General features: G+C 39.7%; 1 protein-coding gene across 1 annotated transcript; it reads left to right on the forward strand.

The window, feature by feature from the left end:
- The first annotated feature begins 1,391 nt into the window (after positions 1-1,391).
- On the forward strand, positions 1,392-10,868 carry LOC132266202 (uncharacterized). The gene is made up of 2 exons (XM_059767055.1): positions 1,392-1,736; positions 10,389-10,868. Exons 1-2 carry the CDS (start codon positions 1,392-1,394, stop codon positions 10,866-10,868), a joined length of 825 nt encoding a protein of 274 aa, XP_059623038.1.
- Positions 10,869-26,523: the final 15,655 nt, after the last annotated feature.

Raw genomic sequence — 26,523 nt, forward strand, 5'->3', positions numbered from 1 at the left:
AATTAAAAGCAAACAATAACGATTGATTATTATTCTATGTGGTATAATGTCTCCTGCGGAAATGAGGAAGAATTTGTGCGTGTCTTTGTGAGTATTTACGTAATAGTGATGGAACATAAATTAAATTCAAAATTATTTGGGAAGATATTTTTGATTTGATGTCAAGACGTTGAGTCTTTCTGTAACAAAAGTCGAGGGATCCGGGAGTGAAATTCGAGACAGGTAACAACTCAAGGCTGACAGATAAGTAATGGAAAAATGATGGATAACAACTCCTATGCATGTCTCAAATTTCAGTCTTGTATCCCTTGACTTTTGGTAAAGTGAAATTTGAGACATGCACGGGTAACAACTCGAAGCTGACAGATAAGTAATAGAAAAATGAAGAAAAATAAAATGAACTTGAAATTATTTGACAAGATATATTTAAACTTGGTCAAGCCATAGGACTATAGGAGTAAAGCCACGTACCCTTTCTGCATCATAAGTGAAGACTATGAAGGGATAAAAATTTTAGACTAGTAAAACTTGTGACCGTGCCTGGCAAAATATACTCAAACTCAAATATTTTTTCTAAATCTGTTTAATAATTAATGATTATTGGAGTGAGTAGTGTAGTTGAATGGGTTACTAATGGATTATTCAGTTATAAATAATATATATCTTGTGGATTAGTAGCCCTTTAAGAGTGGGTACCTGCTCCCAACCCATCACATGATCCTTTTTTAAAATATATATATGGAGGGAAAAATTTCCCTCCAATAAAAATGAGACACGTCACCATTATACAAATCTGCATTTTGGAGATCTCAGAAGTCCATCCAGATCAAGTCCAAGTTACGCTGTGCTTTAACTCATTATCATTTATGTTGAGCTTCCGAAGCCAGACAAAAGTACCGATCAGCCCAACGCCATCGCTGTTAGAGTTTTGATCCATTAGTCAAGTCACTTACACCAAACCACATCCGGCCTAAGTATAATTAAATATGGCTCAGTCCTATTTAACAAAGGAGTCAACCCGAAAGGAAAGTTTTTATACAAAACAAATTCTACATAGGAAATATCATACAATGGAAAAAACTCTATTTGTAAAGTAAGTCATATATGGAAAGAATTGGAGGACAAGTAACGCGAGTCCTACCATAATTCTACCAACTTTTGTGTATAAATAGAGGCCAAGACCTCCAATAAAGAAAAAAACAATTCAATTCTTCAATAGACACTGCTCTTGTTTATTTTGATTGTTTGTTTGAGTGTGTTGTATTATTTTCTCTCGATCGTAATTAGTTGGGCCAAATTTTGCACTTACACTTTGGAGCCGTCTGTGGGAATCGTGTGCAAATATATTCCCACTCTTGTTTCACAGGTGAATCTTGCAACTACCATCCAGAATGTCGAACGGAGGATCTTCAACGGATCAACAGACGGAGTTGATGCAGAAGATGCTTGAAGAGTTTCTACACCAGTTTAACGTACTTCGTCAGGCAAACGAAGCAAGCGTGGCTCAGATCACCTTGCTTCAACAGCAGAATAACACTTTGGAAATGGCAATGGCTCAGTTGGCACCACCGCCACCAGTGGGTGACATAGCAGCACCTCCTAATCAGAATATTCCTTCGATTACCGGACTTCCGCCTGATAGGGCTCCACCTAATGGGGCACGACCCAATGAGGCTCAGCTGAATGAGGTTCAGCAACAACGGAGGGCAAGATCCGAGGCTGCGGCTTCAGATAACGTCCCTCGTCGCACGTAGGATGAGCAAGTTGAATCCAGCCATAAGCTCACGGTGCGGTCCAATGGAATCCCAGATGGTGCGTGTGATACCCTCGGATTTCTGGATGCAGGTTGGCCAGGCCCATGCCCGATTACCCGAGGATATCAAAACAATTAGCAATAATCGAACACAGAATAATTATATCAAAAGAGATAAATAAAATTTGCTGAAATGAAAACTAAAAGAGTAATCCAATATTTGAAAACCTCAGAAAAATAACTCCATTGACAAATAAGATATTTCAGATACAACTGATTCACCACGAACACATATCGTTCTCCAATACAACTCGGGAATCCATTTAGTGGACCCCTAAAATAACCCACTAAATTCAAAAGACGGGAAACAAAACCCAAGTCTACACACAAAATATACTCCTATGTCATCGGTGGAGTGAACAACTGTATCTGCTCAGCACGATCAAGCTCTGCAGCTTGGAACTAACGAACACCTGTAAAGAATAATAGAAGAGTGGGTCAGACCCACGAGCAAGTTCTAATCTAACTACAATTCATACACTGACCCGATACGCAGATACACCGTAAATACCTCACAATATCTATCTAGTCCATACATATATATATATATCCACACTATGGGACATTCACTGAACTACAATAGGGGTCTCAACTTGAATAGAAGGTAACATGCGAAAATGCACCCAAAGGTGGGCATGAGTACCTAGACCTAACAGGGTACACCTCAACCTACTATAACTAGCTACGCATCCATTGCATATATGCGTCCTAACCAACGAGTCTGAGACTCAAGCTCATCCCGTGGTATCATAACCATATATTTAAAGTCCATTCAAATCCATCCATAGGAACTCCAATAAATCGTTTAGCTTATTCAGCTGCACAGACTTATATAAGAGATCCAGTAAGTCGTTCAGTTTATTCAACTGCACAGACTTAAATATAAGGAGAATTATGTTTTTATAATTCGTACCCTTCTTCCCAAAATAAGTAGGACTGAGTATTTTGAATCAGTCTGTCCCTAGTATGTCACCGTCCCATACCGATACATACAATCCACAAAATCCATATAATTGATAGAACAGGCAAAGCTGTTCACCAATTAAAATCCATAAGGTAGGAATTAACATTTTGAGCTAAACCATACCTACTATGCCACCGTCCCATACCGGTGCATACAATCCTCCATATCCATGTAAATTACCACATTCAAATGATAAGCAAGTAATTTACAATGCAAAACCAAACCCAGATAATTGACAGAATTTTAATGTGAGAATTCAGCAATTAAAACCCAAAACATAATTCCAAATAATTGGCCAAATTTAATATAAGAATTCAGCAATTATAATCCAATATATGATTCCAAATAATTGACCGAATTAAGTATAAGAATTCAACAATTATGTTCCAATACATAATTCTAGGTAAATTACAAGGCATAAATAATAAGCATGTAATTTATAGTCCAAAACCAACCATCCATATCATTGCAGAATAGTATTTAGTATTTCAACAACTTAAAACCAAAACCATGTAAATTACAGACTATGAATGATAGTACAGCAATTTAAAATCCAAAACCAATATCCAATTAATTACAAAAGATTTTTAAATGTTTCAGCAATTTAAAACCAAACAATTAACCATACAGTTGTAGGAGATGATTTAATAAATCAACAACTAACATCCAGAGCCTGCATAGATCATATCTAACACATCAATGACCCTATAATATATTTAAAACCATTTTATAAATATATTAAATCCCACTGGAATGCCTAAAAATAAGCTTAAGTATTTAAAACTTCATCTATCCACTAACCGTATACAATGTACATAAGTGTTATATAGTTTGATCCGTTAATTTAGAATTAACCTTAAATCAATTTAGGGTCTTAATAACACCCAAAAAATTAACTATTTAATCCCTCCGTGAAGTCTCATTAAATTTCTAAAATTTAATCAAGCCATTTAGTTCCTTTCTTCTGTTAGTAGCATACACCGTTGTATATTTTTACACTGCTACATCCTTTGTCTTAGAGACTTAAACTATACAACAATAAGTTTAATAACACTTAGAATTAACTACTTAGATCCTCTGTTAAGTCCCTACAGTTCATTAGAATCACTCAAAAGCTAAAACAGTGCTCAAAACACCAAACAGAGCCCTAGAAAACACTTTCTGGACGTAAAACAAATTGGAGCCGGCTCTTGGAATGGAAGAGCCGGCTCTTCCCCTATTGGAGCCGGCTCTAATTCCCTAGGAGCCGGCTCTTGCTGAAGGGGAGCCGGCTCTTGACTTTCTAGAGCCGGCTCTTTCCCTCTTGAGAGCCGTCTGTCCGTCTGTGACTTCTGCGACCTTCTTCTTCAACGCCGGCCGCTTCCCACCTGTTCTATTTAGTTTTAGACTGTTCCCAAGGGTCCTAACTATGTCCAGTATAATCCCCATGGAGTGTTTACAACAGTTGAAATCAAAAACAAAAACTACAAGCTCCATCGACAAATCATGCTTAGGAAAAACAACTACTGTAATGAACTTTCAAAAAACCCATTACCGAATTTATTCAAGGCAAAGATAAGGTTAAATTGACATATAAAAACATGCTTAATTCAATTATTGATCCATTAAAACCCTAGAGTATATCTAGGTGCACAGAACACAGGCCAACGGGAAGGAGGAATAAAAGAACTTGCCTTTACAGTTTTGGATTCAAAACCATGTCGCCGTCTCCTAAGCTTTCCGACGATGTCCGAGTACTGTCAACTCCACCCTCTACTGCTCAGCCTTCCTTTCCCCTAAGTTCAAACCCTAAACCGCAACCAAAACCCTCACCTAGGTTATTTTGTTTTCCTCAAACCCTCTCTCTGTTTGCACTCTACAACTCTCTGTATTTTCACTGTACGTGAATAGGGTTTGAAAATAGGGTTTGTGTTTATTTTTCCAAAAACCCTAAGAAAATATATTGATGTATTTATAGAGGTTTAAGGAAAACCTAAATAGAATTCTGAAATTCTGAAAGGAGCCGGAAAAACTCGTGAGAATAAAACAAAACCCTAAAATTATAATACATATTAAATTAGGATTGATAACACCAGTTTAATTATTAATAAATACTAACAATTAAACTAACCCTACATACAGATATACTCAAATATACATGTATATACTTCCATGGGTAATACTGTACCCATCCCCCTCTTATCCGAATAATCCATGAGACCCAAACGGTTGGTCCATCACTACTATCAAAACCTAACTTCTATTAATCAATAAAACTTAAATTTACAAATAATTCAATTAACATTAATCCAAATAAAAACATATATAAATACATATTCAATTTAAAACAATTTAAACATTAAACAAACAATTAAACATTAATTCAAATAAAAACATATATAAATACCTATTCAATTTAAAACAATTTAAACATTAAACAAACAACACACACATAACTACAATTAAATCAATTAACAAAGTAAAACAATTACACACTTAAATAACTAGTCACATAAAAAAAAATGTAATAAAAATAATTGAAATTCTAATTTTATCCAATTTTATCATTTTTAAAATTAGGGGTATTACATTCTTCCCCCCTAACAAACGGAATTTCGTCTTCGGAATTCACGAAACCTTGAATTATTTTAAAATCCATTTTCGTTCCGTTGTGGACTTTGCCTCTGTGTATCGGCTCTACTTCCGTGAAGAGATTCTACACCTCCCACACCCTTTTACAAACCATTGTGGCATTACAGTGGTCTTTATCTACCACAACCCCATGAACACAATCATAATGATATCCACCAATCCTAGGGTGTTGTAAAAATGAATCCCTATCTAGTGTGAAGCATTTCAAACTAATCATTTTAAGATAGCTGACACATATTGAGAGTTCAACTATCCCATCCTATGTAACATACTATCCTGTTACACGTCCAAGTCCAAAAGATTGGCTAGACTCCTAGATATCTACCAAATCCTATGACACTATATCCACAAATCCTAACGCATATAGCACTATTACTCCTGGTTATTACAATAATAGTTGGCTGATATACTTGTGCCCCTACCAAATCCTATTCCAAATCCTGAGCCAATTAACAGAAATGAAACACATAACTATCAAAGATAAAATAGGTAGCAACAAATTGCAACACACAATAACAAAATCAACCACATAGATACACACAATGCAACAAAACAACCAAAATACAATTCCTAATTAAAACATCCTCCATTCCAGAGAAGAAACCTCCTTTGAACTGAAGTTCGCAAAAGTTCGTTCCACAGTTTCGTTGGTAATTATCCAACTTTGAAACTTATTCATTAACCGTAGCTTAACTGCACAATCGTGTGCTTAAGAAAAAATCCAATGGCTTAACCCTCATCCACCTAATACGCAAACCGTCTATCGTGGCTTTATAAAGCAACTTAGCACGTTACATCCTAATTCCTATACGCTCTAGAATGTGATATAAATCACGTCTTTGTTCTGACAAGAACTCCATCCGATTCCCAAACTCTTAAAGAGTACTTTTCAATTAACTCCTTAAGACATGATACACAAATTCATCCATATGTAGATTGGTTCACACCAACTCTACCAGAGTATCATTCACTATACTACTGGTGAATGAAAACACACTTGTGCGATTCGTCATCCTCAAATTTCTGTATCCCTTTTCTTGGATACGCCGAAATTTCCTTCCTTAGGATCCTCTTCAGAATCCTACTCTTCGCTTCTCTCCTCTTTGAACACAACTGAAATTGTGTTGGTCCCGATAAATGGTGACCTACCACCTACACCTTAATCCTTCCTTGGCATATACTTTCTAAGCAAAGCTAATCTTGGAACTAAGCCTTCAATCCTAAGTTCTGTTTCTTGCAAAGAAATCGACAACATACTCCTTTACTCCGTTAGGTCCGTATTGCTTTCGTCGTGGACCCCATCCTTATCCTAGTGTCAACCATGCCATAACTATGGAATATAATCGACATCCGTTCCTCCTAACGAACCGTAAGTAGAGTATAACCAATCCTAATATGGCTCTAAATTTTAAGAGACGCAACGAGGAAGTCCTATAATGAAAACACTCCTAAGGACACTAGAACCTGGAGTGCTCAGATACCAACTCTGATACCCCCGGATTTCTGGATGCGGGTTGGCCAGGCCCACGCCAGATTACCCGAGGATATCAAAACAATTAGCAATAATCGAACACAGAATAATTATATCAAAAGAGATAAATAAAATTTGCTGAAATGAAAACTAAAAGAGTAATCCAATATTTGAAAACCTCAAAAAATAACTCCATTGATAAATAAGATATTTCAGATACAACTGATTCACCACGAACACATAACGTTCTCCAATACAACTCGGGAATCCATCTAGTGGACCCCTAAAATAGCCCACTGAACTCAAAAGACGGGAAACAAAACCCAAGTCTACACACAAAATATACTCCTATGTCATCGGTGGAGTGGACAACTGTATCTGCTCAGCACGATCAAGCTCTGCAGCCTGGAACTAACGAACACCTGTAAAGAATAATAGAAGAGTGGGTCAGACCCACGAGCAAGTTCTAATCTAACTACAGTCCATACAGTGATCCGATACGCAGATACACCGTAGATACAACACAATATCTATCTAGTCCATACATATTTATATATCCACACTATGGGACATTCACTGAACTACAATAAGGGTCTCAACCTGAATAGAAGGTAACATGTGAAAACGCACCCAAAAGTGGGCATGAGTACCTAGACCTAACAGGGTACACCTCAACCTACTATAGCTAGCTACGCGTCCACTGCATATACGCGTCCTAACCAACGAGTCTGAGACTCAAGCTCATCTCGTGGTATCATAACCATATATTTAAAGTCCATTCAAATCCATCCATAGGAACTCCAATAAATCGTTTAGCTTATTCAGCTGCACAGACTTATATAAGAGATCCAGTAAGTCGTTCAGTTTATTCAACTGCACAGACTTAAATATAAAGAGAATTATGTTTTTATAATTCATACCCTTCTTCCCAAAATAGGTAGGACTGAGTATTTTGAATCAGTCTGTCCCTAGTATGTCACCGTCCCATACCGATACATACAATCCACAAAATCCATATAATTGATAGAACAGGCAAAGCTGTTCACCAATTAAAATCCATAAGGTAGGAATTAACATTTTGAGCTAAACCATACCTACTATGCCACCGTCCCATACCGGTGCATACAATCCTCCATATCCATGTAAATTACCACATTCAAATGATAAGCAAGTAATTTACAATGCAAAACCAAACCCAGATAATTGACAGAATTTTAATGTGAGAATTCAGCAATTAAAACCCAAAACATAATTCCAAATAATTGGCCAAATTTAATATAAGAATTCAGCAATTATAATCCAATATATGATTCCAAATAATTGACCGAATTAAGTATAAGAATTCAGCAATTATGTTCCAATACATAATTCTAGGTAAATTACAAGGCATAAATAATAAGCACGTAATTTATAGTCCAAAACCAACCATCCATATCATTGCAGAATAGTATTTAGTATTTCAACAACTTAAAACCAAAACCATGTAAATTACAGACTATGAATGATAGTACAGCAATTTAAAATCAAAAACCAATATCCAATTAATTACAGAAGATTTTTAAATGTTTCAGCAATTTAAAACCAAACAATTAACCATACAGTTACAAGAGATGATTTAATAAATCAACAACTAACATCCAGAGTCTGCATAGATCACATCTAACACATCAATGACCCTATAATATATTTAAAACCATTTTATAAATATATTAAATCCTACTAGAATGCCTAAAAATAAGCTTAAGTATTTAAAACTTCATCTATCCACTAACCGTATACAATGTACATAAGTGTTATACAGTTTGATCCGTTAATTTAGAATTAACCTTAAATCAATTTAGGGTCTTAATAACACCCAAAAAATTAACTATTTAATCCCTCCGTGAAGTCTCATTAAATTTCTAAAATTTAATCAAGCCATTTAGTTCCTTTCTTCTGTTAGTAGCATATACCGTTGTATATTTTTACACTGCTACATCCTTTGTCTTAGAGACTTAAACTATGCAACAATAAGTTTAATAACACTTAGAATTAACTACTTAGATCCTCTGTTAAGTCCCTACAGTTCATTAGAATCACTCAAAAGCTCAAACAGTGCTCAAAACACCAAACAGACCCCTTGAAAACACTTTCTGGACGTAAAACAAATTGGAGCCGGCTCTTGGAATGGAAGAGCCAGCTCTTCCCCTATTGGAGCCGGCTCCAATTCCCTAGGAGCCGGCTCTTGCTGAAGGGGAGCCGGCTCTCTCCCTCTTGAGAGCCGTCTGTCCGTCTGTGACTTCTGCGACCTTCTTCTTCAACGCCAGCCACTTCCCACCCGTTCTATTTAGTTTTAGACTGTTCCCAAGGGTCCTAACTATGTCCAGTATAATCCCCATGGAGTGTTTACAACAGTTGAAATCAAAAACAAAAAATACAAGCTCCACCGACAAATCATGCTTAGGAAAAACAACTACTGCAATGAACTTTCAAAAAACCCATCACCGAATTTATTCAAGGCAAAGATAAGGTTAAATTAACATATAAAAACATGCTTAATTCAATTATTGATCCATTAAAACCCTAGAGTATATCTAGGTGCACAGAACACAGACCAACGGGAAGGAGGAAGAAAAGAACTTGCCTTTACAGTTTTAGATTCAAAACCATGTCGCCGTCTCCTAAGCTTTCCGACGATGTCCGAGTACTGTCAACTCCACCCTCTACTGCTCAGCCTTCCTTTCCCCTAAGTTCAAACCCTAAACCGCAACCAAAACCCTCAACTAGGTTACTCTGTTTTCCTCAAACCCTCTCTCTGTTTGCACTCTACAACTCTCTGTATTTTCACTGTACGTGAATAGGGTTTGAAAATAGGGTTTGTGTTTATTTTTCCAAAAACCCTAAGAAAATATATTGATGTATTTATAGAGGTTTAAGGAAAACCTAAATAGAATTCTGAAATTCTGAAAGGAGCCGAAAAAACTCGTGAGAATAAAACAAAACCCTAAAATTATAATACATATTAAATTAGGATTGATAACACTAGTTTAATTATTAATAAATACTAACAATTATACTAACCCTATATACGGATATACTCAAATATGCATGTATATACTTGCATGGGTAATACTGTACCCATCCCCCTCTTATCCGAATAATCCATGAGACCCAAACGGTTAGTCCATCACTACTATCCAAACCCAACTTCCATTAATCAATAAAACTTAAATTTACAAATAATTCAATTAACATTAATCCAAATAAAGACATATATAAATATATTCAATTTAAAACAATTTAAACATTAAACAAATAATTAAACTTTAATTCAAATAAAAACATCTATAAATACATATTCAATTTAAAACAATTTAAACATTAAACAAACAAAGCACACATAACTACAATTAAATCAATTAACAAAGTAAAAGAATTACACACTTAAATAACTAGTCACATAAAAAAAAAAATGTAATAAAAATAATTGAAATTCTAATTTTATCCAATTTTATCCTTTTTAAAATTAGGGGTATTACAGTGCAGGTGTTCAGGATGCCTTTAATGAGAAAAGACTCCTGAAGATTCAGACACTTGCTGAGATGGCTAGAGAACACAAAAATTCCTTGGTAAAAACTCCTTTCACTAATGATGTGTATCTGGTTGAGAGGCCCAAGAAATTTACCATGCCGTCTTTCACCCAGTTTGATGGAACGGGGGATCCTTCTCGGCACCTAGATCAGTACGCTAAAAAAATGGCTTTGGATGATCGTAATGACCCTTGGATGTGCAGGGTTTTTCCTACCAGTTTGACAGGAGCAGAACTAGAGTGGTTTAGGAATAGACCGCATAAGTCCATCCCGGATTACGTAACTCTGTGCACCATGTTCCTAGCACAGTATTGCGGAAATAAGAAGCAAAAGAAGAGCATTGCCAGCCTCTTCACCGTAAGGCAAAAGAGGGGGGAAACATTGCAGGATTTCCTATCAAGATTCAACATGGAAGCCTAAAAAATAGCGGATTGTCATCCCGCAACTGCTATAGAGACATTTAAACTTGCGATGATTCAGGGGACGAAGTTCCACACTTCCTTAGTTAAGTATTATCCTCCCGACATGCAAACTCTCAATGCCAGGGCCCATATCTACATTCGGTTCTAGGAAAATATAGCCCACCGAGCGCAGCACGCCACCCTCGTGACGGTGGAGAACAAGCCTTGAGAAAGAATTCCAACTTTTAAGATTCAGAAAAGCCAACGTTCCTCAATGCCGATCACCCAAGCACCTGAAAAGAGGCAAAGGGTAGAGGAAGGATTTACACCTCTCCGAACTACCTTGGCTAGGCTCTTCCAAGAGAATAAGATGAAGTTCACAACTCCGCAGCCAATAAAGCAACCCCTGGAGCAAAGGGACAAAAGCAAGCATTGCGCTTATCATCGAGATTATGGGCATTCAACCAATGATTGCAGATCCCTCAGGCGACAGGTGGAGAATATGATCGCCAGAGGTGAGTTGGTGGATTACCTTATGACAAAGGAGTATGTAAAGCCCCGCGAGGTCTATCCCCGCAAGGTAGAAGTTACGTAAGTAAAAGTCATTCATGCAATACATGGCAGGTCTGAAGATGATCAAGAGTCAGAGGGGATATCCTCGGTCAATGCTATCGCTTCGGGTAGCATTAGTATTGGATTCGGAGATGGTGACCTATCCAGAGTTCAACTCCCCTACGAGGATCCATTGGTCATCAGTCTTTTAGTGGCCAATTGTATGATCAGGAGGGTTTTGATAGATCCAGGAAGTAGCGCCAACATAATCACAAAGACGGTCTTTGAGCAGTTAGAGATCCCGTCATCATCTATTCGACCTACCTCCAGCCCGTTGATGGGATTCGATGGCACAAGAGTTGATCCCCTTGGAGTAATAGACTTGTCCGTAACTGCGGTGAAGAAGACTCTGAAGGAGAACTTTGTTTTAACAGAGATCCATCCTTCTTATAATCTCATCATGGGAAGAGGTTGGATACACCGGATGAGAGGAGTTCCGTCCACCCTTCACCAGGTGATGCGATGCTTATCTCCAAACGGGAAAGAAGTGATTAATCTATGGGGCGATTAAGTCGCAGCGAAGGAATGCTATATGTTAACACAGGTTGAAGCAAAGAAGGTGTCTACTCAGCAGTAACCAGGTGTGGTTTCCAAAACTATACCCAAATAACAATTACAGAGCCCTCTGCCCAAGTATCTTAAGGTAGAGGAGGAAGAGGAAATTGCGAAGCCCACCGAGGAGACCCTTGAAGCCGTGGAAGTTATCCTCGGCGACCCTCAGAAGGTTACTTATTTAGGCTCTTCCTCCACGTCCGAAGAAAATGAGGCGTTAATTGATGTTATCTGAAGCAATGTAGATGCTTTTGCGTGGGATCACTCGAACATGGTAGGGATCGATCCCTTAGTTTCCTGACATAGTCTAAAGGTGGATCCGGAGTTCAAACCGGTTAAGCAGAAACACCGAAGGTTTGCCCCCGAACGCAATCATATTATAGCTGAAAAAGTGAGCAAGTTGTTGCAAGCAGGTTTCATTCGAGAAGTGCAATATCCGCAGTGGCTGTCAAACTTGGTGGTCGTACAGAAGAAGAATGAAAAGTGGAGGGTTTGTGTAGACTATACCAACCTTAACAAAGCCTGCCCTAAAGATAGCTTCCCTCTGCCCAAGATAGATCAGATGATTGATGTTACCACCGGCTACGAGAGGCTGACATTCCTTAATGCATACTCGGGATAAAATCAAATTCCTATGAACCCCGAAGATGAAGAAAAAATGGCTTTCATTACAGAAAAGGGGACTCATTGTTACAGGGTCATGCCCTTCGGACTGAAGAATGCTGGAGCTACTTATCAACATCTTGTCAACAAGATCTTTGATAATCTGTTATGAAAGATAGTCGAAGCATATATAGATGACATGGTGGTTAAAAATGTGAAGAATGAAGATTATCCGAAGCATCTACAGGAAGTTTTTAATACCTTGAAGAAGTACAACATGAATCTGAATCCATCCAAGTGCTCCTTTACGGTATCATCAGGTCAATTCCTCGGCCACATAGTGAATAAAAGAGGGATAGAGGCAAGTCCGGCTCAGGCTAAGGCCCTCATCCAGAATCAGGAACCAAAAAATCGCAGGGAGGTGTAGGTTCTTACCGGTCGGATCGTAGCCCTTAGCCGATTTGTATCCCGATTGTCAGATAAGTGCAAACCATTCTTCGATGCTATACGATCTAAGAATAAAGATATATGGGGACCTCAGCAGCAAGAGGCCCTCAATCAGTTGAAAGGTTACATGGCCGAACCACCAATTCTATCCGTTCTAAAACCCAGGGAGGTTCTTATTATGTATTTGGCAATTTCTAATATAGCGACAAGTGCAGCATTGATTGGAAAAGAAGGAAAGAGGCAATATCCAGTCTTCTACACAAGTAAGACAATGACGGATGCGGAGACACGATATAGTAAAGCAGAAAAAATCATCTTAGCCTTGGTCTATGCCAAGAGGAAGTTTTGGCATTATTTTGAATCTCACAACATTGTGGTACTCACCAACTATCCTATACGGGGTATACTCTCTAAGCCCGATCTATCTGGGAGAATTACCAAATGGGCTATCGAGCTTAGTTCCTTCGACATAACTTATGAGCCGAAGGTGTCGCAAAAGGGACAAGCCATAGCAAACTTTCTTCTCGAATATGAAGACACTCCCGAAGAGCCGATACACCCTGAACCATAGTGGGAGCTTCGGGTCGATGGCTCCTCGAATCAAACAAGTGCAGGGGTAGGGGTTGTAATGTCAACACCCGAAGGCACCAAGTTGCAGCAATCTATTTGCTTGAAGTTCCCGGCTACGAACAATGAGGCCGAGTACGAGGTGTTATTTACTGGTCTTCGATTGGCCAGCAGCCTCCAGGTACATTGTTTAAAGGTTTTTAGTGACTCACAGCTTGTTATAAATCAAGTGACAGGTCAGTACCATCCCAAAGAGGAAAGAATGAAAGTATATAAAGAAGCTGTAGAGAGCGCTGCACGGGGATTCGATCAAATCGAATTCTGTCAAGTACCTCATGTTGAGAATGCCGCAGCAAATCAATTGGCCACAACAGCGTCATCCTCAAATGAAGATCTGACTCGGATTGTGCCGATTGACGTCCTGGACGAGTCCAACATTAATCCTCAGCAGGAAGTAATGGTGATTCCAGTTGTTCCTTGAGAACCATGCTGGATTGATTGTAATACCCCTAATTTTAAAAGGATAGTCTCGGCATTTATTTATTATTTTTATTGTATTTTTGCATGATTATTATTATTTTTATTTATTGTTTTGATGTAATTATTTACCTATGTGTCATGTGTTTTAAATTGAATTAAGTTATCTTTTATTCTTTAATTGGCATTTTATTGTTTAAGTGTTTTTAATTATTTAATTGGTTATTTAATTGGAATTAATTAGTTAAGTGGATTTAATTCAATTTATTATTTTTTTTCATTTATTTCTGTTTTAAGTTACGGTTAAATTTAGGGTTGCAATTACATAGGTGGCCGACGTAGGTATTTATCTTAGGTCGGTTTATGGGCCGAGATGGGCTCTGGCTTTAAGGTTACATGGATTAGGGTTTAATCACTAAGCCTATAAGTATGTGTGTCACGGTGGTTTAGGGTTTGAGCATAATTAACCGGAATTTCTGTAAAAACAACAGAGACCGTGAGATACAGAGAGAGAGAAACAGAGAGCAGTTGTGGGAAAACAGAGTGAGGCTTAAGAGGATTTGTACAGAAAGGACCAAGGAGGTTGAGTAAGGATTAGAGACACAGTTATAGGAAGCTTGGCGGCGTTCAGAATTGCAGGAAAACTTAGAGACGACACAGGGATTTCATAATTGAAATCACAGGCAAGTTCTTCTCTTTCTCCTTCCCTTTGGCTCGTGTTCTGTGCACCTAGATAGTCTCTTGGGATTAACTAATTAGTAAATAAAACTTATGTGTTCAATGTATGCTTGTTGATGATTTGTTTGCATTGAATCCAAATCTGTTTATAGTTCGTGTATTGTTGCTTCCTGTTCTGTTCATTAAAGCATATTAAAAATCTGTTGAGTTTTGGTTATGATTCTTGCCTCTATCTTCTGTAAACAAACCCTAGGGATGTTAATGGGATGTTATAAGTCTCCTAAGATCAGTTTGTGAAGAGAAACAGAGAGGTTGGAATAGAATTATAATTTCAGTTTTGTTCCTAACGCAGGTTAGTTCGGTAGCAAATTTAGTCTCTGTAATTGTTTTTAATTGTTGTTATCAAGCCATTGGGATGCTACTGGGTATTAATATGACACCTAAGTTTGGTTTTAAAAACTAACAGAGGGTTAGGAATAAGCCGGAGAAGGAGCACAAGAGCTGAAACACGCACCGGGGACGAAGGCTCTCACAGGAGGTGAGAGCCGGCTCCATAGAAGTGGGAGCCGGCTCCCACAACAAAGTGGAGCCGGCTCTAGGGAGTCCTAGAGCCAGCTCTAGGCTGGAAAAGAGCCTGCTCCAAGTTCTGGAGCAGGCTCCCTTGGTATTTTTGGTTTATTTTACGATTTTTTTTTAATTTTCTACATACTATGTTCACTGTTGGAGCATGGAGACTGTTGGAATGAATTTGGAACTTTACAGAGGGATCAAGGAATGAATTTTGAGTGTCATTAAGACCCTAAATTGAGTAAAGTTTAATTCTAAGTTGTCGGGACAAACAGTGTAAAAATTAAGGCACTTAACAAATGGAAGTTGAATTAATTGTTGAATTAAAATTCAGCAATTTGATGAAACATAATGTGTTTATAAAACTTGTTTTAGAATGCATTCAAGTGCATGATAAGGTCATTTAATTATTAATTTTGATCTATGCATGCTTAGGAGGCTAGTTGCTGAATTATTAATTTGTTTACTGCAACTATATGGTTAATGCTTGGATTTAAACTGCTGAAATATTTAAACAATCTTCTGAATTGTTTTAGCAATTTATTGGTTAATAATATGATTATTTAACCTATTCACATGCATGATGGATTCCCTGACATATTAAATTTGGTCTATGCATGCTCTGGATGTTAGTGTTGATTTGTTAAATCGTCTCCTGCAACTATATGGTTAAATGCTTGGAGTTAAATTGTTGAAGTTTTAAATAGTTTTCTGCAATTGTTTGGATGGTAGTTTTTGGTCTGTAAATTATTGAACTGTTATATATGTTGTAATTTACATGGATATGGAGGATGGTATGTACCGGTATGGGACGGTGACATACTAGGGATGGTTTAGCTCAAAACGCATAAACCTAACCTAATGGATTAATGGAATGGATTGAAAGATATCGAATCCTAATTGTGACTAAGTCAGATCAGCTGTAAACAAGTTGGATGACTTCCTGGATTAACGGATGGTAGTTAAGTCATATCAACTGAATAAGTTGAATGACTAACTAGTTGGTTTATTGTATGACAGTTTAATAAATAGTTGAACTGCATACCCTGGATTTGGATGGACTTTATATATATGGTTATGGTACCACGAGTTGAGCTTGAGTCTCAGACTCGTTGGTTAGGGTGCGTATATGCAGTGGATGCGTAGCTGGTTATAATAGGTTGAGGTGTACCCTGTTAGGTCTAGGTACTCATGCCCACCTTTGGGTGCGTATTCGCATGTTGCCTTCTATTCAGGTTGAGACCCCTATTATAGACTAGTGAATGTCCCTTAGTGTGGATATATTTATACGTATGGACTAGATAGATATTGTGAGGTGTCTACGGTGTATCTGCGTATCGGGTCACTGTATGGATTGCAGTTAGATTAGAACTTGCTCGTGGGTCTGACCCACTCCTTTATTATTCTTTTCAGGTATAGGACGGTTCCAGCCTTAGAGCTTGATCGTGCTTGTCGAGGACAGTCTCACTTTCATCTGAATACGTAGGACTTCTCTCGATGTTTCTAGCATTATCTATTTTCAGTTTTCAGTTTCAGTTGAACTTTTGGTTAGGGGTCCATCAGTGGATTCCCAAGTTGTAACCTTGAAGTTTTAGAGGATTGGAGTTTCATTTTTCAGTTGTCCATGGAGGATTTTATAATTAATGTTTCTTTCAGTTTTATTCTATCTTTATTATTCTTTTTGTCATCTGTGTTCGTTTTAAAATACTTTAATTGTTTGATATTCCCTCGGGTTTGGGCATGGGCCTGATCAACCCGTGTCTCGGATCCGAGGGGTATCACAGTTGGTATCAGAGCACTCCAGGTTCAAGTGTCTCTAGGACGTTTCGTATTAAGACTTCCGCGTAGCGTTTTGTTTATATGGAGCTTATGTTTAGGATTCGTTGAATTCTTTTACGGTTCGTTTAAACTCGTACTGATGTCTGTCTTTCTATGTTAATAGCATGGTTAACACTAGAAGAGGACAGAACATGAACAGTCGACAGAGGAGAGCGGCACGTAGACAGCAGGAACGTCTACAACGTCGACAAATGGAAGAAGAGCAGCAAATGCCAGGGTTTCAGGAGGAGCTGGAGGAAGTTCAACAGACTCAGGGTCAGGACATAGATTCAGAGATTCCTCCACACCTCAATGACCTTGTTGCTCGGGCTATAGAGGCTGGGGTAACAGCTGCACTCTGGAACCAGCCACAGGTTCAGCAGGCACCTGTACCAGCACCAGTGGTTCAGACGAATTCTTGGGGAAAGGCAAGGAGCTCTTTCACAAAGGGGAGTCCACCTGTGTTCTCAGGCTCCACCGATGCGAGAGCAGCTCACCAGTGGAAACAAGACATTGAGCGTCATCTTTGTTTGGTTCAGTGCACGGAGGTTCAAAAGCAGATGCTTGCTACTTTCAAGCTAGTTGGGGATGCACTACAGTGGTGGGAGTCAGTTACCACCCCAGAGGAGAGGATGACATTATCTTATGATGAGTTCAGTGTTCACTTTGACGAGAAATACTTTCCCTATGCAGTCAGGGCAGCTATGAAGACCGAGTTTCTAAGTCTGCAGCAGGGAAACATGACAGTGGCGGAGTATGAGCAGCAGTTCACACGCTTGTCTCTCTTTGCACCGGAGGAGGTGGATACAGAGGAGAAGAAGCGTAACAGTTTTGTTAAGGGACTGATGTGGTCTATCAAGAGAGCTATTACAGGTAGTCCAGCCTATACTACCTATGCTCAGGTGGTAGACGCCGCGCTACAACAGTATCAGTTGACTGTGGACATCAGACAGGCTCGTGGTGAGAAGCGGGGTGATAAAGACTCTGCTAATCAGTCAGCTGAAAAAGGGAATGGCAATGGTTACCGGCAGAATGACAAAGGCAAGTTCCAAGGGCAACAGCCTTGGAAGAAGCACAAGGGTGGTTCAGATGCTCATCGGAATGGGGCACCTATTCAGAGGCAACAGAATGGAGGACCACAGGCAGGACAGGGTCAGCCATAGGCTAACCGACAGAGGAGGCCATTTGGTACTTTCCAGGGTAGTTGTTACACTTGTGGAGAGTATGGTCATACCACCAGGCAGTGTCCTAAAGTAAGACAGGGACAGGGACAGGGACAGTATGTGCAGCAGGGACAGAGGGCGCCAGTGCCTCTACCAGCTCCACAGGTTCCACGGGTTCAGGGACAGACACATCTGGCTTTACCGGCACCGCCGCAGACCCAGGGACAGGCACCACAGCAGTTGCATTATGGCAGGGTATATAACCCCAAGCCACAAGATGTTCAGGCACCTCAGACTATTGAGGGTAAGTTTCCTATTCATGGGTTACATGGACGTGTTTTATTTGATACGGGTGCTACACACTCATTTGTAGCTAGGACTTTTTTTGCTTTATCTGGGATGCGGACGAGGGTATGCACTAAACCTCAGGGTATTTCTACACCATTGGGTGATACAGCTATTATACATGAGAGTGATGGGCCTGTGACACTAAATATTGGCAGACTCAGGTTTCTAGCCAATCTACTGGTCCTGGACATGCACACTTATGATGTGATACTTGGGATGGATTGGTTGTCTCACTACCATGCCCAAGTTGATTGTTTTGATAGATCTATTATTTTTATCATACCTGGTCAGGATATGTATGTAGTAGCTATGCCACGTTCTAAAGGAGGCGGTAGCACCTATTTGTTCCATGTGGAGGAGGAAAAGGATGAGGGGATTACTGTGTCATTGGATAACATACCAATTGTATAAGATTTCCCGGATGTATTTCAGGATATTCCAGGGTTGCCACCTAGTCGCGAGATTGATTTTGTGATAGACTTAGCTCCAGGCACTGCGCCTATTGCTAGGGCACCCTATAGGATGGCACCGGTAGAGATGAGAGAGCTGAGGTATCAGATTCAGCAGTTACTCAGCCAGGGTTTTATTCGTAGGAGTACATCACCTTGGGGAGCACCGGTTCTGTTTGTGAAGAAGAAGGATGGTTCGCTTCGTCTGTGTATAGATTACAGGGAGTTGAACAAGGTTACGATTCGTAACAAGTATCCTTTGCCCAGGATTGATGACTTGTTTGATCAGTTAAGGGGAGCCACATACTTCTCCAAGATTGATCTGCGTTCTGGGTATCATCAGCTGAGGGTTAGGGAGCAAGATGTTCCTAAGATAGCGTTTCTCACGAGATATAGTTCTTATGAGTTTCGTGTTATGCCGTTTGGGACGACTAATGCACCTGCAGTGTTCATGGACTTAATGAATAGAGTCTTCCGGGCTTATTTGGATCAGTTTGTTATTGTCTTTATTGATGACATCTTAATCTATTCTCGGTCGGAGGACGATCATGCTAGACATCTTTGCATAGTCTTGCAGACGCTTCGTGAACACCAGTTATATGCCAAGTTCGAGAAGTGTGAGTTTTGGCAGCGGGAGGTGAAATTTCTGGGTCACGTGGTGTCAGAAAAGGGGATAGCAGTGGATCCGGCCAAGGATTCAGCGGTGGTTGAGTGGGGACAGCCTACATCACCTACTGAGATTCGGAGTTTTCTCGGTCTGGCCGGATATTACAGGAGATTCATCCAGGGGTTCTCCAAGATAGCAGGACCACTCACTCATCTGACCAAGAAGGGTGTACAGTTTGTGTGGGATGAACACTGTCAGCGAGTTTTTGATGAGCTGAAAAGGAAGCTGACTTCTGCACCGGTTCTGGCTACTCCGCAGAGCGGGATAGAGTATCTTGTTTACACAGATGCTTCATTGCAGGGTCTTGGATGTGTATTGATGCAGGAGGAGCGACCGATTTCTTATGGATCTCGGAAACTTAAGCCTCATGAGCTTAATTATCCAACACATGATTTGGAGTTGGCAGCAGTGGTTTTTGCCTTGCGTATTTGGAGGCATTATCTGTTGGGTGAGTCCTTCAGATTATTCAGTGATCACAAGAGTCTGCAGTACTTGTTCACTCAGCGGGAGCTGAATATGAGACAGCGCAGATGGTTGGAGTTTGTAAAAGACTATCATTTTTCTATACAGTACCATCCAGGGAAAGCGAATGTGGTGGCGGATGCACTCAGTCGCCGACCTGTTGGTAGTCTTTCTGCTCTATTCGCTATTGAGTGGAATGCTTTGAAGAATGTAGATGAGTTGTTAGACGCTTTTATGGCTTGCATGGTGGTTACACCTTCCATTATTCGCAAGGTTTTACAAGCACAACTCACTGATCAGCAGTGTGTCGACAAGGTCACAGAGATAGCTTCCGGAGAGGTTCCATTCTACTATGTTGGGGCTGATGGAGGTTTAAGGTACAAGGGACGGTTAGTGGTACCTTCTGCTGATAATTTGAGGAAGGATGTGATGACTGAGACTCACCACTCTGAGTTCTCTGTTCATCCAGGAGGCGATAAGATGTATCAGGATATGAAACGGCAGTTTTGGTGGGCAGGTATGAAGAGGGACATTGCTCTTTTTGTTTCTCAGTGTAGTACTTGTCAGATGGTTAAGATTGATCATCAGAGGCCGCCAGGAGCTCTACAGTCACTACCAATTCCGGAGTGGATATGGGAGAGCATATCTATAGATTTTGTGGAAGGGTTGCCAAATTCTTTCAAGGGGCATAATTCCATATGGGTCATTGTGGATAGGTTGACCAAGTCAGCTCATTTCTTGCCTATTTGCACTGACTACACTTCGGAGCAGTTGGCGAGGCTTTACATTTTAGAGATTGTGAAGCTACATGGCATTCCATTGTCTATTATATCGAACAGGGATTCGAGCTTTGTATCTGGATTTTGGAAGAGTTTTCAGCAGGCTTTAGGTACGGAGTTACACCGTAGTACTGCTTATCATCCTCAGACTGACGGACAGATTGAGAGGGTGAATCAGATTATGGAAGATATGCTTCGGTCGTGTGTCCTGGATTTCAAGGGCCACTGGGAGGAATATTTGCCACTTGTGGAGTTTGCTTATAACAATAGTTTCCAAAAGACTATTGGAATGGCACCTTTTGAGGTGTTATACGGTCGCCCGTGTCGATCACCTGTTTGTTGGATGGAGGTTGGAGAGAATCGATTCTTAGGTCCTGAGTTCATCAAGGATACCTCTGAAAAGATTGCTCTTATTCGAGATCGCATGCGTACTGCCCAAAGTAGGCAGAAGAGCTATGCTGATCGTCGCACTCGTGCTTTGGAGTTTCGGGTTGGGGATCAGGTTCTTCTCAAAGTATCTCCTATGAAGGGTGTTATGCGCTTTGGGAAGAAAGGGAAGTTGTCTCCGCGGTTTGTCGGTCCTTTCATGATTACGGATCGAGTGGGAGCTGTGGCTTATCGATTGGCACTTCCGGATAACTTGGATCGCGTTCACAATGTATTCCATGTGTCCATGTTGCGGAAATTTCTGCGAGATGAGGATCGGTATCAACATATTGATGTTGGGGAGATTGAGTTGCAGCCGGATGCAACTTATTTGGAGCCACCATGTCGTATTGTTGACCGTCGGGATCAAATCCTTCGCAATAAGGTTATCCCTTTGGTTCGTGTGCAGTGGAGCCATCACAATGAGGCCGAGTCCACTTGGGAACGGGAAGATGTCATTCGCTCGTAGTTTCCTGAAATATTGGAAGAAGGTAAGGGCGAATTCCGAGGACGGAATTCCTTTTGTTAGGGGGGAAGAATGTAATACCCCTAATTTTAAAAGGATAGTCTCTGCATTTATTTATTATTTTTATTGTATTTTTGCATGATTATTATTATTTTTATTTATTGTTTTGATGTAATTATTTACCTATGTGTCATGTGTTTTAAATTGAATTAAGTTATCTTTTATTCTTTAATTGGCATTTTATTGTTTAAGTGTTTTTAATTATTTAATTGGTTATTTAATTGGAATTAATTAGTTAAGTGGATTTAATTCAATTTATTATTATTTTTCATTTATTTCTGTTTTAAGTTACGGTTAAATTTAGGGTTGCAATTACATAGGTGGCCGACGTAGGTATTTATCTTAGGTCGGTTTATGGGCCGAGATGGGCTCTGGCTTTAAGGTTACATGGATTAGGGTTTAATCACTAAGCCTATAAGTATGTGTGTCACGGTGGTTTAGGGTTTGAGCATAATTAACCGGAATTTCTGTAAAAACAACAGAGACCGTGAGATACAGAGAGAGAGAAACAGAGAGCAGTTGTGGGAAAACAGAGTGAGGCTTAAGAGGATTTGTACAGAAAGGACCAAGGAGGTTGAGTAAGGATTAGAGACACAGTTATAGGAAGCTTGGTGGCATTCAGAATTGCAGGAAAACTTAGAGACGACACAGGGATTTCATAATTGAAATCACAGGCAAGTTCTTCTCTTTCTCCTTCCCTTTGGCTCGTGTTCTGTGCACCTAGATAGTCTCTAGGGACTAACTAATTAGTAAATGAAACTTATGTGTTCAATGTATGCTTGTTGATGATTTGTTTGCATTGAATCCAAATCTGTTTATAGTTCGTGTATTGTTGCTACCTGTTCTGTTCATTAAAGCATATTAAAAATCTGTTGAGTTTTGGTTATGATTCTTGCCTCTATCTTCTGTAAACAAACCCTAGGGATGTTAATGGGATGTTATAAGCCTCCTAAGATCAGTTTGGGAAGAGAAACAGAGAGGTTGGAATAGAATTATAATTTCAGTTTTGTTCCTAACGCAGGTTAGTTCGGTAGCAAATTTAGTCTCTGTAATTGTTTTTAATTGTTGTTATCAAGCCATTGGGATGCTACTGGGTATTAATATGACACCTAAGTTTGGTTTTAAAAACTAACAGAGGGTTAGGAATAAGCCGGAGAAGGAGCACAAGAGCTGAAACACGCACCGGGGACGAAGGCTCTCACAGGAGGTGAGAGCCGGCTCCATAGAAGTGGGAGCCGGCTCCCACAACAAAGTGGAGCCGGCTCTAGGGAGTCTTAGAGCTGGCTCTAGGCTGGAAAAGAGCCTGCTCCAAATTCTGGAGCAGGCTCCCTTGGTATTTTTGGTTTATTTTACGATTTTTTTTAATTTTCTACATACTATGTTCACTGTTGGAGCATGGAGACTGTTGGAATGAATTTGGAACTTTACAGAGGGATCAAGGAATGAATTTTGAGTGTCATTAAGACCCTAAATTGAGTAAAGTTTAATTCTAAGTTGTCGGGACAAACAGTGTAAAAATTAAGGCACTTAACAAATGGAAGTTGAATTAATTGTTGAATTAAAATTCAGCAATTTCATGGAACATAATGTGTTTATAAAACTTGTTTTAGAATGCATTCAAGTGCATGATAAGGTCATTTAATTATTAATTTTGATCTATGCATGCTTAGGAGGCTAGTTGCTGAATTATTAATTTGTTTACTGCAACTATATGGTTAATGCTTGGATTTAAACTGCTGAAATATTTAAACAAATCTTCTGAATTGTTTTAGCAATTTATTGGTTAATAATAGGATTATTTAACCTATTCACATGCATGATGGAGTCCCTGACATATTAAATTTGGTCTATGCATGCTCTGGATGTTAGTGTTGATTTGTTAAATCGTCTCCTGCAACTATATGGTTAAATGCTTGGAGTTAAATTGCTGAAGTTTTAAATAGTTTTTTGCAATTGTTTAGATGGTAGTTTTTGGTCTGTAAATTATTGAACTGTTATATATGTTGTAATTTACATGGATATGGAGGATGGTATGTACCGGTATGGGACGGTGACATACTAGGGATGGTTTAGCTCAAAACGCATAAACCTAACCTAATGGATTAATGGAATGGATTGAAAGATATCGAATCCTAATTGTGACTAAGTCAGATCAGCTGTAAACAAGTTGGATGACTTCCTGGATTAACGGATGGTAGTTAAGTCATATCAACTGAATAAGTTGAATGACTAACTAGTTGGTTTATTGTATGACAGTTTAATAAATAGTTGAACTGCATACCTTGGATTTGGACGGACTTTATATATATGGTTATGGTACCACGAGTTGAGCTTGAGTCTCAGACTCGTTGGTTAGGGTGCGTATATGCAGTGGATGCGTAGCTGGTTATAATAGGTTGAGGTGTACCCTATTAGGTCTAGGTACTCATGCCCACCTTTGGGTGCGTATTCGCATGTTGCCTTCTATTCAGGTTGAGACCCCTATTATAGACTAGTGAATGTCCCTTAGTGTGGATATATTTATACGTATGGACTAGATAGATATTGTGAGGTGTCTACGGTGTATCTGCGTATCGGGTCACTGTATGGATTGCAGTTAGATTAGAACTTGCTCGTGGGTCTGACCCACTCCTTTATTATTCTTTTCAGGTACAGGACGGTTCCAGCCTTAGAGCTTGATCGTGCTTGTCGAGGACAGTCTCACTTTCATCTGAATACGTATGACTTCTCTCGATGTTTCCAGCATTATCTATTTTCAGTTTTCAGTTTCAGTTGAACTTTTGGTTAGGGGTCCATCAGTGGATTCCCAAGTTGTAACCTTGAAGTTTTGGAGGATTGGAGTTTCATTTTTCAGTTGTCCATGGAGGATTTTATAATTAATGTTTCTTTCAGTTTTATTCTATCTTTATTGTTCTTTTTGTTATCTGTGTTCGTTTTAAAATACTTTAATTGTTTGATATTCCCTCGGGTTTGGGCCTGGGCCTGATCAACCCGTGTCTCGGATCCGAGGGGTATCACATTGATCCATTGAAAGCCTACCTCAAGCATGGAATTCTTCCAAACCAAAAGTCCGAAGCACGGAAGCTCCGACTCACCGCAATTAAATATGCCATCATTAACAATCAGTTACACCAAAAGTCATTTTCAGGTCTTTACCTGAAATGTTTAAGCCTTACTGAGGCTCTTGTGGTGTTGAAACAAATCCATGATAGAGATTGTGGCAACCATTCTGGGGGTAGATCCCTTGCACATAAAGTTCTAACTCAAGGCTACTTCTGGCCGTACTTGGCCCGGAATGCAGAAGAGTATACTTGGAGGTGTGACAAATGTCAACGCCACGGTCCCATGAAGCATCAACTTGCCGAAGATTTGCATGCAATGGCAAATCCATGGCCATTCGCACAATGGGGGATTGATATGGTGGGCCCTTTACCCAAGACTGTGGAACAAAAGGAGTATGTGCTACTGGCTACAGATTATTTCACTAAATAGGTAGAAGCCGAGGCCTACTCAAGTGTGACCCATGAACAGGTAAAAAGTTTCCTTCAGAACAACATCATTTGTTGGTTTGGGGTCCCAAAAGTCATTATGATGGATAATGGTAAGAACCTCGACAATAGAAGTACAAGAAAATTCTTCGCTGAGCATAGAATTGTACAAAAGCTAGCTGCAATCAGTCATCCACAAGGGAATGGACAGGCTAAAATAACTAATCGAACCATTTTTAGTTGTTTAAAGAAGAAGCTGGAGAAACTCAAAATGAAATGGTACGAGAATCTCCCTCAGGTGCTTTGGGTGTACCGAACCACACAACGGCGGCCCACGGGGGAGAGTCCCTTTGCCATGACTTATGGATCCGAAGCAGTGATTCCAACCAAAGCGGCGGTTCCAACCCTTCGGACATCTTTGTTGCTTGAAGGAAACAATAATCAGCAGCTCGAACCATAGAGTTACTCGATCCTACTTCCTCTTCGGATCAAACGGGGTAGATTCAAAAGCGTCTACCACAGCTGGACTTGCAGGTGGAGGAATTGAAGGACCAGGAGTTACAGAAGTTGATGGGCTTGGAGGATCTTCCGGGTGAGCCTTCACCATTTCAGCAAAAAGCATCTCAGCCTCCTGAGCCTTCGGACCCTCGTTGTAAGGGAAGGACACCCCCATGTTCATATCAAAGGCATCAGGATCCATCATTTTGGGGTTCGAACCTTGATTGAAGCCGGACCGGTAAGCTTTTGTACTCGACAAGCGCACCAAACTGGAGTAACGACCTTGCATCTGCCTCCTGGCAATGATGCAGGTGCTAAGGGCATCATTCAAACGCTAGACTTCAGCCTCCAGTGACTCAACTTTTGCATCAGAAGCAGCCAAACGCTTCTTATAAACATCCCGAGCCTCATATGCAATTTGTGCATTGGCAATGGCATGGGATGCCTTCTTCTCAGAATTGCTGAAGTCTTTCTCCAGCTTCTTAAGAGAAAAAGACTGAGCCTCAGCAGTGGCATAGAGGGCCATAGTATGATTCAAGCCCTGCAT

The sequence above is a fragment of the Cornus florida genome, unplaced genomic scaffold (genome assembly GCF_030987335.1).
Source record: "Cornus florida cultivar Cherokee Brave unplaced genomic scaffold, ASM3098733v1 CherokeeBrave_3.0.0_Hap2_Chr07, whole genome shotgun sequence".
Taxonomy (NCBI): Eukaryota; Viridiplantae; Streptophyta; class Magnoliopsida; order Cornales; family Cornaceae; genus Cornus; species Cornus florida.